Consider the following 18,674-nt stretch of genomic DNA (forward strand, 5'->3'; position numbering starts at 1 on the left):
TAACCTGTGGGAATGCTTTTAAACAATGCCATGGATAGAAATCCTCAAAAGAGCTGCAAACTGATCAAAACTTAAGTGAAATAAATATGTGTGGGGGGGGGGGGGGGGACCACCTTTTGCCTTAACAGCAGCAGCATTTCTCTTCGGTACATTTGCATGCAGTTTCTGAAGGCAATCCCAGAAGTGTCTGCCATGTCCAGTCCTCGGGTTGCCCATTTGTTTGTGCTTGGACAGCACATCTTGAAACGCCCATCTTTTGTCTTGTCATTATACTCACTTTTGACATGGTGTCTGATGTGCAGGCTAAGTAGTCACCTCTATCTCAACCTTAACATTATACTGTTCGTGGTCCTTTCCCAGTTTTACTGTCCACATCGCTGTTTCAGTGTCACTGATCATTAGCACCTCTCTCTGTTTAATCCAACACTTGCCTACAAAGATCTTAAGTTTAAGTAGAAAGTGGTCAGTTACCATTTTACTTCTGACATTTTGCAAAAGGTATGCTTGGAACTTTAAAATAGACAGTTGCATGTTAGATTAGTGTAAGACAAATATAACTCTTAAAGTGCTGGAGACTTTTGCACAGTGCAGTATATTTGGCCTTCATTGAATTTTAATTGTCGATGAAAGTACATCATTAGTCCTATCATCTCTGTCTAGACCGTTCTCCGAATCATTTATGATCTTCACAAAGTAAGCTACACAAGATCCTAGATTTTGTGAATTTGGTCTTACAGTTCTCAGCTTTGGGGTACAATCAACCAGTCTGTTTTTCAAATATGAATACAAAGAGCGAATGGAATGTGGACCACAGGAGCCAAGTGTACAGTATGGTGAACACACGTCCACACATACAAGCAGCAGAACCACTGTACTGTAGAATAAGGAGGATAGCTCAGGGATATACAGAAAGGACAGACAGCATTGCGCTGATTTTCCCAATGGAGTTTCACTCAGAGGTCTATTTTTTTCTATTTTTTCCCCATAAAGTAACTTACATGTTGGTAAAGCAAAAAAAAAAAAAAAAAGACAGCAAGTCAGTGATACCGTAACTCAATAAATACTTTTTATTTGTCAATACATACAGTAGTAACCTCCAGGAGCCACACCACATGTGTGTTTAGGAACACAGCCAAAAAAAAAATTTTTTAAACCAGTATCTTTAATGCAGGCCACATCAGTAAGGAAGGCTGCACGCCCCTCAAACGCTGACCAGACCATTTTATTCTGCATGACGGGTCTCTGCCTGTTCTTGATGAAGGTAGGCATTGCATGTCTCCATGGCATTCAAAACAAAGGTTGTTGTGGTCCTAATACTTCAAATTTCATCCTTGTAATACTCCCACAAGAGCCACATGCCAAAATTGTTTTTTTTTTTTTGTAAGAATACCTTAAATGTTTGGCACCTATTAATTTCAAAAAATGTTAAAAGACTGTTCTCTTGTCTGCTATCTGTAGTGTGAGTCGAGACTGGCAGAAGGTCTCTGGTAGGACTGATCTTATTAACTGGGACTTCAAAACATGGACCTTTTCGGTTCCTTGTCAAAAATGCCTTCAAAATTCAGATCCCGAGCAATAAGCTCATCTTCAATGTTCTCCAGTGCCCACTGATGATCCACAATTTCCAGGGCTTCCCACTCAGCCTGCAGAAAGGAACACAATATATTCAAGTCTGCAAGAAAAGGCCACAAGAAACCAGTAAATTGAACTAAGCACATAATGTAAGACTGGGATTTTCACAGACCCTCGCCTTATTCTTGAACAGCAGGGTCCATCGGTACATCTGCAAAAAGCTTCAGATTCATAGCAAATCACACGAGAATGTCACCTGCGTGGTACTTTGTACTTTTTGTAGACATAAGACTTGGTATTCATTTTATATACAGTATAGATGTCAATCCTCTTATTATTTGTACAACTCTTTAGCGATCATGCTTGATGTTTCACAGTTGGGACCACAGCTGCTCTAATAAAAAACATTCAAGTATTTGATTTTAGTTTGCCTTCTCTTTTTCGTTTGCTTCTGCCCCAAAGGCTGTCATCTCTTCTTCTCTTTCATATTCCATACAATCAGAGACAACACTTTAGTCTTTAGCAAGCCCCAGCCTTTGATTAGGATAAAAATATTTCTAAACATGCAATACATGAACAGAGAATTACTGTCGAACTTTGACACGGTTAGCCAAGGTTAGCACAACTAAACAGATTATGTGAGCGAAGCAGAAAATAATTCATCAGAATAAATATCAGAAGTCATATAATTTGTGAGGCACAAGGCTTACCTTGAAGGCTTTGTTGGGATCTGGAGGCATCGCCATAGCTGCACCAGTCATTTGGTCCTGCATGATCCGCGACTGATCTGCAGCTTGAAGAAGAGAACAACAAGACTTGTCTCCCCAAAATTCTCTGTTGTAGAACAAGTTTTTTAAAGAAAAAATGCTACATATATTTTCTTACCATTATCCTGTCCCAAAATTAAGTTGTACATACTCCGCAAACCAAACACATTCAGGAAATACCAGGAAGCTGAACTTACCCTGCAGAAAGTCCAGAAAAGAAACTCATCAATTGCACTTTGGTTACCATAATGCACTCACCAACAGCAAGTCTACAATTCAAGTCCCTAAGTGACAACGACGATCAATCGACTGCACCACCAAGTCTGGATTCCTCACACATATGCTCAGTGGGGAATAATCCCACTGTAAGGCAGTTTCCATATTTTGTAACCTCCCGAAACTACAAATAATTAAAGGCGGCATTTTAAAAGGGTGTTTGGACAGCTATGGAGTCACTGAGTCGGGCTAGCAGACTAGACAAGATGAAAATGCGATACCAGCATCCTGCAGAGACCAGCATGCATCAGCAGCAGAAGAGGGAGACGTGGCACATGGACATTACGCTCTTCACAGCTCCAGGTTAGGACTGGACTCTGGCTGGTCACTCTGTGGTGTGACCATTTTCCCCAGGACCACATGGGTTTAACTACTGGCTAGCAGTTTTAACATTTACTGTCTCATGTTATTCTTATTTGTGCGATTTACTTCCATAATTTTGATAAGGCAAAATTCTACAATTGAAAATATATATAATTCCATGTTGACTAGTGAAAATGCACAAACTTTTCCTGCTTGACTTAGACTGATGTTTCATTTAGATACATAAGCGATTCCATTTCGGTGCCCCAGCAGCACTGCTGTCTCATGAACCCGCCATCCTGGGCTCAGATCCTCCTAGTTGTTGTCGGTGTGTAGTCTGCAAGTGTTTTCCTTCCACCTCCCCAAGGACATGCAGGTTAGGTTAACTGGATCCTGCGCACGTGTGGGTGTCTATGTTTATACCAGAAGACAGGTAATGAAATCATTTAAAAATATTTGCCGTTTCTTTCTCTACGTGTGCCTTCAGCGCCTTTCCTCTGTACTTGTGTATGTGTCTGAACCTCTCTTCACCAGCGCTCCCTTCTTTTGAGTGTGTTACCATAAAGCCGTTTTCTGAGAGTCTCACTATTTTCGAGGCCCCTTTCTCACCTCCTGTCCGGTTTTATACTTTCCATCATTGAAGGCAACTCTGTTGGCGTGTGCTTTTGCTCCTCCTCATGCATCACACAGTAAGCACTTCCTCTTTCGTCGCGTCACTAAATCCAAACGGACCAATGAGATTGCTCTACGGACCTGGACACAGAGACCTTAGCATTTTGTTATACTGTATAGTAAAGCGATGCTCTGAAATGAGATGGCAGCCTGTCCAGAGTTACTGAGAACACGAGGCTTCATTCCTGCATGATACATTTTGACCAGTGAATACTTGAATTGCAGATCTCTTTAAAATAAGATCAGTTTAAAAATACATTTTAAATGTATTTTTAACTAGTAACAAAGTAATCACTGCTATTCCTAATTTAAAAGTGTTGACAAGTTAAATAGTAATTATAGATATTTCTTTTTGACTGTTTCAATGTGGAAAGTCAGTTTTGTTAAGTCAAGATGGGATTTCCAATGACCAGTTCAGAGTTTGTTTGACTAGTTGAAAAAACATTTCATAACCTTCTAAAACCACATCAAGTATTTTCTAATCCAATTCAAGGTCACAGGAGACCTCTGTTGGAATGATATTTTGTATATCTCAAATTTGAAATGTGATTAATCAAAATGGGCGGCACGGTGGTGCAGTGGTAGCGCTGCTGCCTCGCAGTTAGGAGACCCGGGTTCACTTCCCAGGTCCTCCCTGCGTGGAGTTTGCATGTTCTCCCCGTGTCTGCGTGGGTTTCCTCCCACAGTCCAAAGACATGCAGGTTAGGTGGATTGGCGATTCTAAATTGGCCCTAGTGTGTGCTGGGTGTGTGGGTGTGTTTGTGTGTGTCCTGCAGTGGGTTGGCACCCTGCCCAGGATTGGTTCCTGCCTTGTGCCCTGTGTTGGCTGGGACTGGCTCCAGCAGACCCCCGTGACCCTGTGTTCGGATTCAGCGGGTTGGAAAATGGATGGATGGATTAATCAAAATTTTACTTCAGATCCCATTTATACTCGCAGATAAGTTCTCCTGCGGATAAGTCAGGACTTGATTTTACCGTATAATTTCTGGTATTTTATAGTGTCCGTCGTATAAGTCGAATGTGGAAAACTCACGCTATTGGTCCAAGAGATTATGATATGCTAATATGAGAGGGTAACCACGGAGCACACTGCCTTTTTTCTATGTGGGTGCGGCAATGCGCTTTATCAGCGTGTGCTCCTAACCTCTCTCTATTGTGCCTATGTCAGCACACGGTAATACCCGCACTATTCCGAAGCAACGTTTTCACTGATTTGTGTTTTTTGTATCTCACACCCTCATACACCTTAATCAGAAGAGCATCCCTTATCTACCATGGAGCGTTCGATCAGAAGAAAATATGAAGCTGATTTTAAATTAAACAACATTGAAGTAGTGAAAGAAATTGGTAACTGCGCTGGTGCAACAAAATTCGATCTGTCTGAGAAACTGATGTGAGATTGGACGAGGATCTTTTTCTTCTTCTTTCGGCTGCTCCCGTTAGGGGTTGCCACAGCAGATCATCTTCTTCCATATCTTTCTGTCCTCTGCATCTTGTTCTGTTACAACTATCCCCTGCATGTCCTCTCTCACCACATCCATAAACCTTCTCTTAGGCCTTCCTCTTTTCCTCTTCCCTGCCAGCTCTATCCTTAACATCCTTCTCCCAATATACTCAGCATCTCTCCTCTGCAGATGTCCAAACCAACGCAATCTCGCCTCTCTGACTTTGTCTCCCAACCGTCCAACTTGAATTGGAGGAGGCAAGAAGATGTTTAAAAAAAAAAAAAAAAAAAAATTTAAGTGTTGCATTTTTGAACAGGCGTATAAGTCCGGTCTGATTTTATGACTGATTTTTCAGGTTTCAAGACCCGACTTGTACATGAGTATATACGGTATGTAAAATGTGATTATAACTTATAATGTAATTACTGGGCGGCACGGTGGCGCAGTGGGTAGCGCTGCTGCCTCACAGTAAGGAGACCCGGGTTCACTTCCCGGGTCCTCCCTGCGTGGAGTTTGCATGTTCTCCCCGTGTCAGCGTGGGTTTCCTCCGGGTGCTCCGATTTCCTCCCACAGTCCAAAGACATGCAGGTTAGGTGCATTGGCGATCCTAAATTGTCCCTAGTGTGTGCTTGGTGAGTGTGTGTGTGTGTGTCCTGCCTGGGGTTTGTTCCCGCCTTGTGCCCTGTGCTGGCTGGGATTGGCTCCAGCAGACCCCCATGACCCTGTATTAGGATATAGCAGGTTGGATAATGGATGGATAATGTAATTATGATTATTGAAAGAAAGGCATCAAATCTTAAAACAACTTGCCATATGCTCTGGTTTCTAACCCACATCCCAAATGGACATATGTCAAATTTATCCAAGATAAGCAAGTGCGTCTTGTCCATGGTCTGTCCCTTTTTGTGCTCCACACTGCCATGACAAATTCTAGCTCCCTACAACTCGAGAGTCAGATTAAACAGATTCACTTCACAGATGGACGGATAGACTACTGTATATGGATCATTTCACTTCACTTTGTGAAACTTAACTGAAGGTATTAAGAGAAGTGCACTACAAACATATGGTTCTATCGTGTATGGTGCAGAAGACTTGCATTTTACACCTCAGTTTCAGGATGGCCTGTGTATGCCCCTAACCACTGTAAAAGTTGCAATATCCCATCTACTCACTTTAATGCGTGTGACTGAACAGAATATCAGATATACTGATCCATATTACTAGACGAGAATGGTAAACCGGATATGGACGCAGGGACCTGCCCGTGGACGCAAAAGACATAGTGCGCAAGTGCCACACAAAGCCCCCTCGCAACCCCCCCCCCCAGAGTGAAATGGGAGAGACTACGCACCTGCGCCACACAAAGCGAGCAGGGGGCAGAGCCCCCTTGTAGTGTATAAAGTTTGCAGCATTGTCACTGCAGCTGCATCCTCTCCTAAATGCAAACTCCAGATGCCACACTACTTAGTGCAGCCAAGGAGTGATGAAAAAGTATTTAAAAATTACAGATGATCTATGTAAACATAAATGGTATAAAATTCAAAGTAAAAAAACATGATGCTCATCTACACAGTACTGATGTTTCTTCTAAATTCAGTAATGTACTTTAATTGAATTTACCCTGGACAGACAGATGGCAAGAACAAATAGCATTTGTTTTTGGTCCCTATCAGCCAGTCTATCATCTTTCAAAACAGAATTGTAACATAACTTAAAGTTGCATACCAAGAAGCGTCAAGGGACAGAAGCTCAATTCCTCGTTGCAGCATTGGCTTAAAGCGTAGTGTCAGTGGGAATGGGACCTTTGCTAAAAATGAGAGAAGTATAGTAATTACAGTTATTCAAATAATTATACAAGGTATGTCTCCAGGATAATAACATACAGTGCCATGCGCCTTGCTTAAAATGTCTGTTACTATAATAAGTGAGCAGAAGATGAACTGAACACCAGAATGGAATAAAGTTAAAGATGACACATTTCTTTTCAGCATTTTATGCAAGATTAGCATACTTTGTTTATGTTTTGTACAATTGTACAGTGAAAAAATGAAAGCAGCAACATGCAAAAGTTTGGGCACTTAACTATTAACACTGCTGAGACAGAAGTTTGGATTATTCACAATGTCACCTCTCTCTACTTTGAATAGTAGAAACTTTTATTAAATATAGTTTATGTACAATGTTATACAGACACACACACACAATTCCCACACACTGACACTCAAGCATTGTTCATATTTCCTTTTGACATGGTTTGAAGTTTATAGCTCAAACAAGAGACAGAATAGTGACCTATGAATACCAGGATAGAATGTAGGTTCATATACTACCAATTACTATTTTTATTATTAATTACTATTTTTATTATTATTCTTTATTCAGCATGATACCTTTACTTAAGAGGATTTAAAAAAAAAAAAAGGATGTAATACTTTGAAGCAACAGGAAAATAAAATTTATGGAATTTTACTGCTATTTAGATGTGTGCATCAAAGAACAAAAAATAATTAATAAAGTATTTAATAAAAGTAAAAAGGCAAATTAAAAAAATATAATCAGTGAAGAGAGTTCTAACTGCACCTAAATACTATTTCCACATGAATTCTCTAAACAGAATCATGGGTGCTTATTTATAAACTCTTTTCCTTATTATGAATATATTAGTATTAAATTTGTCTTAAGTTAAAGTATTCCTGGGTGACTACATGTATAATATAAAAAGATCTGTTCAAATGGAATGCTCATCTGTTTTGTATAACAAATCTGAAGAACTTTCAGACTTTTATTTTTGCATTAAAGGTCTTTTAAAAACCATGTACACTACTTTATAACCAGGCCTACCATTAATTTACCTGGGAATCAGGCAATGGCATCAGCAAAGAAGGGTGTCTGCAAGATACATCAACTTCCCCCAGTGTTTCAATTTTGTCTATCAGGGCAAATGTGTCATGCCCACAAATAAATAAACCATTGTTGACAAACCCTAGGAAAATGTAAAATATCTAAAAATCTTTACAATTAATATTAGTTTCAAATAAAATGTACTTACTTGTAAGAAATCCAGAGAAAGCCCAATTAATCCATCCACCAATTAGAATCATGGGAAGAACATTGGTCAAGTTTCCCTTCATCATATCTGTAAGCATGCTAGGATCTACAAAAAACAAAACAAAAAAAAAAAGATGAAGAAGAAGAACATTTTGATATCTTGATGTCATTAGACATTGCCATGAATTTAATTTGCTGTTCATCTCTTTCAAACAATAATATTCCACGGTTTATTAAAATTTGTTGAGCAATAGTACTGTTGTACAAAATAACATTCTAGTTTACATAGCAGAAACGTCTTAAAAAATCTCTCTTTATACTAAACCATTTAACAATATCTCTATTATAATAAAAAAAAATCCTGGGATGAGATGTGACTTTTCCAAGAGAGATACTTTCATGTACTCCGAGACGAAACTTTGTGCCAAGAGATTTAACCACGCCTGGGGCTGGAAATAAAAGACAAAGAGTAGATGACAAAGTAGAACGTCGTAAAGAATTCAGAAATGTTGATGCGGTACACAAGCAGAGCAAGCTAGAGATAATGAAAGTACGAAAATTCAAAAGTCTCAAAAAAATGATAGTAAAGATTGCATTAGCGCAAACAAACGGAAATTACTTGGTGAAATAATGGAACCGCAAAAAGATCGAATATATTATTTGAATTTAAAAACTAAGTCGGAGACTTGTAGATTGTCTAATTCGTGTGGCCATCAGGGAAAAATTGTGTTTCTTCCCAATGAAGAGGTGTATCTGCGAGAATTAAAAGATTTGTTGTATGGTGAAATCCACATACCCGAGCGGCAGAGACGCAAAATGGCTGGCACGTAGCGCAGGCCGGGGGGGTTGGCGAGTGAAGCGAGCCCCCGGTCACTCAAAAATTGAAAATAGGTATTAAAGCATTTAAAAAAATTAGACAATATAGCCTATAAAAATTTGTTTCATGCCCAGGGTTTGTTTCCTGCCTTGCGCCCTGTGTTGGCTGGGATTGGCTCCAGCAGACCCCCATGACCCTGTAGTTAGGATATAGCGGGTTGGATAATGGATAGATGGATTCTAGCCTCTGATTAACTCAGAAAATGTCAGTAGTATCTACAAACAAAAACCTCCACTGATACACGTCAAAAAAAAAAAAAAAAATCAAAATTTATTTATAAAGCACAATTTTAAAACACCATAAGTGTAAACCAATGTGCTGTACAATAAAATCAAAAAATATCAATAATAAATCAGTCGACAAACAAAATACAAAAATACTAAAACAAACAGGTTAAAAGAACATCATTTTATTACTCCATAACTGGCAACTAACAAGTTTCAGGCAAAAAGACTATCTTGTTCCTTATTTTCTAAGGATTGCCAACATCAGCATATACTTTTTGTTTTATAGTTCTTTTAACAGTTGGTTACATAATTCTTCAAGAAAAAATACTAGTTTTAAATACAGACAGAGTAGAGTTCTGTTTTTCTTTATACCTGTCATTGGATTTTTCGGAACAACCTTTCTCTTGGTTTTCTTAAAAAATCCTGTTTCTGGATCATTGAAGTAGTGTTTTCGCATGGCAAATGACTGAAAGAGAAACCACAGTAACATACCACTTGAGAAAACATGAACATAAGAATTCAAAAACATGGGCCACTATATACAAAATATGTAAAGAAAAATTGGGCCATGCCTTCTTATTATGATTTCAAAAATTTTTCTTTCCAACTGGCAAAAGCAGCTACTGAAGATCTATAACATGGTTAAAGTACAAAATTAATCTTCATTACATTTATTTTATAATCATGGCCAACCAAAGTCTTGAGGGCATTTGACTCGGGGTAGTAACTGTTCTTAGACAGGGCATATACTGTACTCTTATCAAACTATGACAGTTCAGAGTTGTCAATCAGCTAATGTGCACATCTCTGGAATTTTTAGAACATTACTACAATCTAGACAAGAACAGGCCATTCAGCCCTACAAAGCTTCTCTATCCTGTCTCCTTAACTCTTCCAGAATAAGATCAAGTTTAGCTTTGAAGGTTCCTACAGTCGTACTGTCCACCAGACTACTCAACAACCTATGCCATGTGTCTATGGTTCTTGGAATCTGGGAGTAAAATCTGAACCCAGATAAACATCATACAGACAGTGACCACGCAGGATCTCTTGGCGCCATAAGAGAATGGCACAAAACTCTGCAACTGTCCCACAAAAAACATTCCTAATTGCAGTTTTTTGTTTTATCATTTACCAAAAACGTTTTTAATTTTAAAGTTTTTAAAAGTTTTTTTTCCATTATTTTGTATGTTCACTTTATAGAAACATATATTCAATATATTACATATATTATAATGCCAAATTACATTCTCATACCTGTGTAATCAAAGCTCAAATCAGCAGCATTGGGTGCAAGGAAGGAACAAGCCCTGGACTAGACATTAGCCCATTTCATGGCTCTGAATCAAAACAGATCATTGCAGGGTTTCCTAGCCACCTTAGTTGGTGTGAGTTAACAATATCAGTGCAATAATTAATGTTGTTTAGTGTCACCCAGCCCCCACCCCACCAGAAGCAGTAATTTTCTTCTTGATGTGTTTGTGCTATACGATGAATAATACCAACACATAAGCAGGCATGGTGGAAATTAACAACAAAATTACATGCACTTCATGATTTCCTCTCATGTATGGGGCTATAAGTAGTGCTAACTATGACACAATCACAAGTCAAGTGCATTCATTATGCAGTAATGGAAATTTTTAATACATACTGTTTTTTCACTGTATGAATAAAATAAATAATAGTTTGATTTATACTAATTGAGCTACACTTGCCTGTTTGGGAATGTATTTTCCATTCTCTCGCAAAATCCGGCTTCGAATTAATACTTGGCTACCAGAAGGAACAGGAAAAAAAAAAAAACAGTGAAAGTCATAATTAGCCTTCAATGAAAATTAAAGTTTCAACTACAGATAAAGGCTTAAAGAAACCAATTATAAAACCTTTCACCACTTATATAAAGATATAATATAAAAATGCAGAAAGATAACTTGTGAGTCTTATGAAAACAGTAAAAATAAAGAAAAAGCAATAACTGAACCATTAAAGGATAAGTTCGGTATTTTTCAAGTTATTTCTTCAGACTGAGGAGATCGTTCCTCCCCCACACTATGCGACTCTTCAATTCCACCTGGGGGGGGGGGGGGGTAAACATTAACAGTATACAAAGTTATTGTCTGTCTGTATACCTGCATTGTTATCACTATTTAATTTCATATTTTCTTTATCAGTATGCTGCTGCTGCTGGAGTATGTGAATTTCCCCTTGGGATTAATAAAGTATTTATCTTCACAAACATGGTATATTGTATATGCATTTATCATATGAAATTGTGCTCCAAACTAAAGTGCTTTCTATGAATTAAAAAAAATATATTGCCCACTCTGGCACTTTACAATGGAGGGCATGAAGCAAAGAGGAAAAGTTTAAAAACCTAATGTTTACTTCCACTTTTCAAGCCAAGACAAATGTCAAGTAATGATCCACACTTTCCATGTTTCTGATGCATGTTTGCAACAGCAAAAGGGATTTAGAAATACTCATTTATCTCATTTTCCTGGTTCTATTTTCCTCATGGTAAGGATACATTTTCTATTCACTTGTGTGAATTCTGACATAAATACTGAAGTAAATTAAAACAAAACCAACCACATTGCACAAAAAGTTTGCTATGATTAGGTCTGTCAGGAGTTAACTGTTGTTAAAATGGCTGAATGCCCTAATCTTGGTGGGTTTTTTTTGTTCAAAAATGACATGTATAAACTATTTTACTATGTGTATGTAATCACAAGATGTGGATCAATACTTGATAACTGTCTTGGCTTGAAAAATGGATGTACAGTCATATGAAAAAGTTTGGGAACCCCTCTTAATTCTTTGGATTTTTGTTTATCATTGACTGAGCTTTCAAAGTAGCAACTTCCTTTTAATATATGACATGCCTTATGGAAAAAATAGTATTTCAGCAGGGACATTAAGTTTATTGGATTAACAGAAAATATGCAATATGCATCATAACAAAATTAGACAGGTGCATAAATTTGGGCACCTCAACAGGGATATTACATCAATACTTAGTTGAGCCTCCTTTTGCAAATATAACAGCCTCTAGACGCCTCCTATAGCCTTTGAGGAATGTCTGGATTCTGGATGGAGGTATTTTTGACCATTCTTCCACACAAAATCTCTATAGTTCAGTTAAATTTGATGGCTGCCGAACATGGACAGACTGCTTCAAATCATCCCATAGATTTTCGATGATATTCAAGTCAGGGGACTGTGACGGCCATTCCAGAATATTGTACTTCTCCCTCTGCATGAATGCCTTTGTAGATTTCGAACTGTGTTTTGGGTCATTGTCTTGTTGGAATATCCAACCCCTGCTTAACTTCAACTTTGTGACTGATGCTTGAACATTATCCTGAAGAATTTGTTGATATTGGGTTGAATTCATCCGACCATCGACTTTAACAAGGGCCACAGTCCCTGAACTAGCCACACAGCATAATGGAACCTCCACCATATGACAGTAGGTAGCAGGTATTTTTCTTGGAATGTTCTTCTTCCACCATTTAAAGTGCTTTTTGTTATGACCAAATAACTCAATTTTTGTCTCATCAGTCCAAAGCACTTTGTTCCAAAATGAATCTGGCTTGTGTAAAGGAGCATTTGCATACAACAAGCACTCGGTTTGTGGTGTGAGTGCAGAAAGGGCTTCTTTCTCATCACCCTGCCATACAGATGTTTTGTGCAAATTGCGCTGAATTGTAGAACGATGTACAGATACACCATCTGCAGCAAGATGTTCTTGCAGGTCTTTGGAGGTGATCTGTGGGTTGTCTGTAACCATTCTCGCAATCCTGCGCTTATGTCGCTCCTGTATTTTTCTTGGCCTGCCAGACCTGGGTTTAACAGCAACTGTGTCTGTGGCCTTCCATTTCCTGATTACATCCCTTACAGTTGAAACTGACAGTTTAAACCTCTGAGAGAGCTTTTTGTAGCCTTCCCCTAAACTGTGATACTGAACAATCTTTGTTTTCACATCTTTTGAGAGTTGCTTGTTTTCAGATCTTTTGAGAGTTGCTTTGAGGATCCCATGCTGTCTCTCTTCAGAGGAGAGTCAAAGGTAAGCACAACTTGCAACTGACCACCTTCAATACATTTTTTCATAATTGAACACATCTGTCTATGAAGTTCAAGGCTTAACGAGCTAATCCAACCAATTCAGTGTTGCAAGTAATCACTATTGAGCAGTTACATGCATTCAAATCAGCAAAATTACAAGGGTACCCAAATTTTTGCACAGCCAGTTTTTTACGTTTGATTTAATTTCATATAGCTAAATACAGTGGACCCTTGACTTACAAACTCAATTCGTTCGCGAGGGCTGGTTGTAACTCAAGTTGGTTGTAAGTCAAGACTATTTTTCCCATAAGAAATAATGGAAACGCCCTTAATGTGTTCCGAACCGCCCACAGCAACACAACTTTTTTTAATAGAAAAGGGTTGTATAATGTGCATAATTTACCAAAAACACCAATAATTTTTCTAATGTACTAACCAAAAAGTTATAAAAAGTGCCTAGCCTACCAGAAACAACAATTTCATACTGTACTCAGCATTTAAGTTGACATCTTTGGCTTGCAGGAAGGAAGGAGGAGAAGGAGAATGAAATGGAAGGTGGTTATTGTTTGGAAGGAGTTTCCTTATACAAATCTTATCTTTGTAAAATTGTCGAGATGGTGGATTTCGACATGCTGTACATATTACCGAGATCGCTCACACGAACGCCACTCTAATATTTCCACACAATTTCCTTCTTCGTTTCGATTGTGATCGCCTTCTTTACCTTTGTTACCTTCGCTTCCTTCCTTAGCAATTATCGGAATAAATTATATAAATCACTGCACTGACCGAAATTACGTCCACAAACACGTGTCTGGGCTCTGACTGACGCTTACAAACGCTCTCGGCTGTTTGTTTACAATCACACAAGCGGATACACGTGACCGCAATGTTGGTCGTAATTCAAAACAAAAATTTTGGTCATAAAGCAAGTTGTTCACATGTCAGGCCGGTCGTATATCAAGGGTCGACTGTACTGCTTCACTAAAAATCTTTGTTCGGAAAACACCCCAGTACTCAGATGTTCCTAGGAAACGAAAGACATACCACTGTTATCTTTTTTGTTGAAAGTAGAATAAATTATTATGCAGGCTGAGAGGGGTTCCCAAACTTTTTCAAATAACTGTATTTGGTAAGTTTTTAAGCTTTACCTCCGTGCCCCATAGACTGCAATGTGAAGTGCCAGTGTGGGAAAGATATTTTTTAATTTATAGAAAGCAATTAATTTTAGAACACAATTTTGTGTGGAAAAATACATACATCGCATGCTTGTACAGAAAAAAATGACTTGAAAAATACATATAATCTCCTTTAATAATTGTAGCCACCTGTGCAAAAAATAAAAACCTTCCTAGCATCTTACATTTAACCATCCTGGAAATTAATAAAATTATTATTGTATTAGGTATACTATGATATTTAACACAATAATGTACTCCATAACAACAGGTTTTATTCCTGCTAAAGCCAAACAAGAAATACAGATAGCTACATAAATAACATTTATACTTTATACAAAAATCTGGACAAAAAAAGATGTCAAAATATACAAAGGTGATATGGATTACAATATGATTTCAATTTTCATTAGCTAGTCCACAATAAGTTTAGAAACCTTTAGATAGATAGATAGATAGATAGATAGATAGATAGATAGATAGATAGATACTTTATTAATCCCAAGGGGAAACAGCATACAGATACAAAAAACAATATTAAAGAGTAATAAAAATGCAGGTAAAAACAGACAATAACTTTGAATAATGTTAACGTTTACCCCCCCGGGTGGAACTGAAGAGTCGCATAGTTTGGGGGAGGAACGATCTCCTCAGTCTGTCAGTGGAGCAGGACAGTGACAGCAGTCTGTCGGTGAAGCTGCTCCTCTGTCTGGAGAGGACACTGTTCAGTGGATGCAGTGGATTCTCCATAATTGATAGGAGCCTGCTAAGCGCCCGTCGCTCTGCCACGGATGTAACTGTCCAGCTCCATGCCTACAATAGAGCCTGCCTTCCTCACCAGTTTGTCCAGGCGTGAGGCGTCCTTCTTAATGCTGCCTCCCCAGCACACCACCGCATAGAAGAGGGCGCTCGCCACAACCGTCTGATAGAACATCTGCAGCATCTTATTGAAGATGTTGAAGGACGCCAGTCTTCTAAGGAAGTATAGCCGGCTCTGTCCTCTCTTGCACAGAGAATCAGTATTGACAGTCCAGTCCAATTTATCACCCAGCTGCACTCCCAGGTATTTATAGGTCTGCACCCTCTGCACACTTTACAGATGAACTACCATGATTTTCCATGATAGCACACATCAGTTTTGTTTTCTGTCTCCTTCTTCCTTCATTATCTTTGCATTTTCCTCCATCAGTGCCTTCCTTCTAATCTCTTTACCCATAACACAAGTATACATTGAAAAAATTGTTTTCATTATTTTGTGTAATTTTTATGTATTTTTGGCAACTGTAATCAAAAATGAAAACAATTTTCTTTATCACATGACTTTTTTTCACAAAAACATTTTTTGGCTGTCGATTTTTTTTTTTATTGTTTTGGCACTACAAAGATCAATATTTTATTTTAATGATGATTTGCTTGAATTTAGTATGCCCAAGAAAGATGGATCATTGGTTTACTACACTGATGTACAGTAAGTGGACTACACCAGAATCTTGGCAGAGATTACAATACAGAAGAATGGAAATTGTTTATAGACTCATCTAAAAGAAGTCTAAAAGGAGTACTTTTTCATAATGGTAATAAATATGCCTCAATACCTATTGCTCAGTCTGTGCATTTGAAAAAAACTACCAGGACTTTAGAAATCTTCTTGAGAAAGTTAACTACAATGAGCACCATTAGTTCATATGTGGGACCTGAAAGTTCTGTGTATCTCACTGGGTCAGCAGTCAGGGCACACACGATTCCCACGTTTCCTGTGTGAGTGGGACAGTAGAGCCAAGAATTGACTTTAGGTACAGAAGTAATGCCCAGCTAGAAAAAAAAAAGCTACAGCTTGGTGCCAAAAAACATCATCAGACCTAGCTTGGTGGATCCAGGTAAAGTGCTGTTAACGCAGATTCATATTAAGCTGTTGCTTAATGAAATAGTCTGTCATAGCTCTATCACAAGACGGAGCCAGTTTTATGCATTTGTGCCAAACATTTCCAGGTTTGTCTGAAGTTAAACTGACAGAGGGCATTTTTGATATAGAAAAATTTCAGATATAGAATTTAGAATGAATAACCTGGAACAAGAGGCTTGGGTATCATTCAAAAAAGTCGTTTCTAAAAGTTTTGGGTAACAAACAATCAAAAAATAAAGAAAATATGAAAAAAAATTAGTTAAGTTTAAGAATTGGATTGCAATGTGAGTGTTAAAGTTCATTTTTTGAATTTGCATTTTTTATTTTTTCCTGAAAATCTTGGGGAGTGTTGAGTGAATAGCAGGATGAAAAATGCCACCAGGATATCAAGGACATGGAAAGAAGGTACCAAGGCTGTTAGGATGTCTGTCAGTATAATGAATGATTCATAGGGATGCAAAATGTACAAATGATAGCCACCAAACAAAGTTCTGGATAAAAAAAAAAAACTAAGAAATGACAAACACTAGAGATGTTATATGTACTTCAATGAATATGTATAGTTTTCTTTACACATGTTTAAAAATATTATGCTACTTAAATATTTTCAAGTTACACTGATTTAGAACAATACTGTGTACATATGTAATTTGTTCAATTTAATTATGTCTTTGTTTTGCACTTAAAAATGATGTAAACCTATTTTTTTAAATATTTTATTTTCAAAAAGCAGAACATTAATGTAGTATTACACTAATTGAAAATATAACATATCAGATGACTGAAACATTCTAATTATTTAGTTTTACTATGCTCATGAATGCTAATAAAAATAACTACACTCCATTAAAACAAGTTTGCAGACCTGTGTACTTAGATCTAAATACTTTTATCAATCGAGAATTGTAGTTTTAAATTGATGTGTAATATGATCTGAAACAGCCTCCTGTGTTCACCTTATGTTTTTTCCCCAAAATTACAGTTCAAAAATGTTTTCTTTCATTTGTTTGGTGATTTTCAGGCTACCAGACATTTTGCTACATTTGTAATGGGGACTTCGTTAGACTTTTGTAAACATTAAGACAGTACGTTACAGCTATATAAAACAAGACAGTACGATATCTAAAGAATTAAAAGAGTTACGTTTCACAATTTAGCCCAATCGCCTTTAACCAAGCAAATAAACTAATTTCAGACTCACCCCCTAAACAAAATCTATATGATACTGAAAACTAAACTGAAGCACTTAAACTTTTTTTTTTTTTTTTTTTTTAACACGGATATCATTGGTTTAAAAGACAAATATCTGGCGCAGCCACCAGTCCATTCTACTCAAGATGCCTAATATGCAGCTATAGTAAATTAAACACTGGATGGCATTTAGAAATAGACTTTATATACTTCGGTATCTAAAAGGCCAGGAGTTTTGAAGAATATAATCAAACGTTTCCACTACATCAACTTCAGGATAACATCTTCTGGAATTCCCTGTATAAAGGTTGCTTTTCTTTAAAATACCTCGCTTACTTAGCAGGGTCACCTTTTCCAGCATTCAATGTTAAGACAAGTACAACGTGGTTTATTCATGACAATTAACGAGTCAAGCTGAACATTAACCCATGTTTTCCAGAGAAAAATACACACAGCAAAAGTTACACACTATTATACCTACGATCTCTGTAAAAATAAACAGATCATTAGAAACTTCAACTGTGATCATATTATATGCACATTTAGAAGACGATCAACAGTATTTTAAATGTTCAACGTAGAAGCTAAGAAGAGTTACCTGTCAGACACCTGCTCCAACTCCACTTTCTTTTCTGAGTGCAGCAATTGGGTCACATAATGGCGAATCACTCCGACGAAAAACGTGATGAAAACAATGGGCAACACGACCCACAAGCGAATACTGGAATCTAAAAGCAGCTCAGGCCCGGCCATCGTGTCGTGCGATCCTCGCCAAGATCTGTCCACGCGCTGAGCTAACAGCTGCAGCCTTCAGCCGTCCCAACCCGCATTCAACTCCACCTCTCCTCGACACCAACAACCAATCAGGACGACACTCGTCTCTCTCAGTCGGCATGTGGTAACACAGTTGCCTCAGTTCAAATGTGTAAATGACAAAGAGTTAAAGAAACACCAGTTTAAAAAATAGGGCAGTTAGGAAATAATGACTAAATTAGTATCTTAATGTCTTATAAAAACCTACAGCTGTCAACGGTTAGTATATTGCTTAAGATCTTGCTTCGAAATAGTCAACCACCTAAAGCAATTCCTAACCTTCCTATGCAGGACACGGGGGAGTTGGGGGAGGACCTAATGGGCAGAGATC

The 18,674-nt window shown here is 37.8% G+C and overlaps 1 protein-coding gene across 1 annotated transcript; it reads right to left on the bottom strand.

The window, feature by feature from the left end:
* Positions 1-1,044: 1,044 nt before the first annotated feature.
* zgc:86609 (ER membrane protein complex subunit 3-like) lies at positions 1,045-18,621 on the bottom strand. The gene is made up of 8 exons (XM_028813331.2): positions 18,129-18,621; positions 10,909-10,966; positions 9,563-9,656; positions 8,088-8,192; positions 6,764-6,845; positions 2,458-2,537; positions 2,283-2,365; positions 1,045-1,643 (listed from the first exon to the last, which is right to left on the bottom strand). Exons 1-8 carry the CDS (start codon positions 18,281-18,283, stop codon positions 1,515-1,517), a joined length of 786 nt encoding a protein of 261 aa, XP_028669164.1. The 5' UTR covers positions 18,284-18,621; the 3' UTR covers positions 1,045-1,514.
* Between the last annotated feature and the right edge of the window lie 53 nt (positions 18,622-18,674).

The sequence above is a fragment of the Erpetoichthys calabaricus genome, chromosome 11 (genome assembly GCF_900747795.2).
Source record: "Erpetoichthys calabaricus chromosome 11, fErpCal1.3, whole genome shotgun sequence".
Lineage (NCBI taxonomy): Eukaryota > Metazoa > Chordata > Cladistia > Polypteriformes > Polypteridae > Erpetoichthys > Erpetoichthys calabaricus.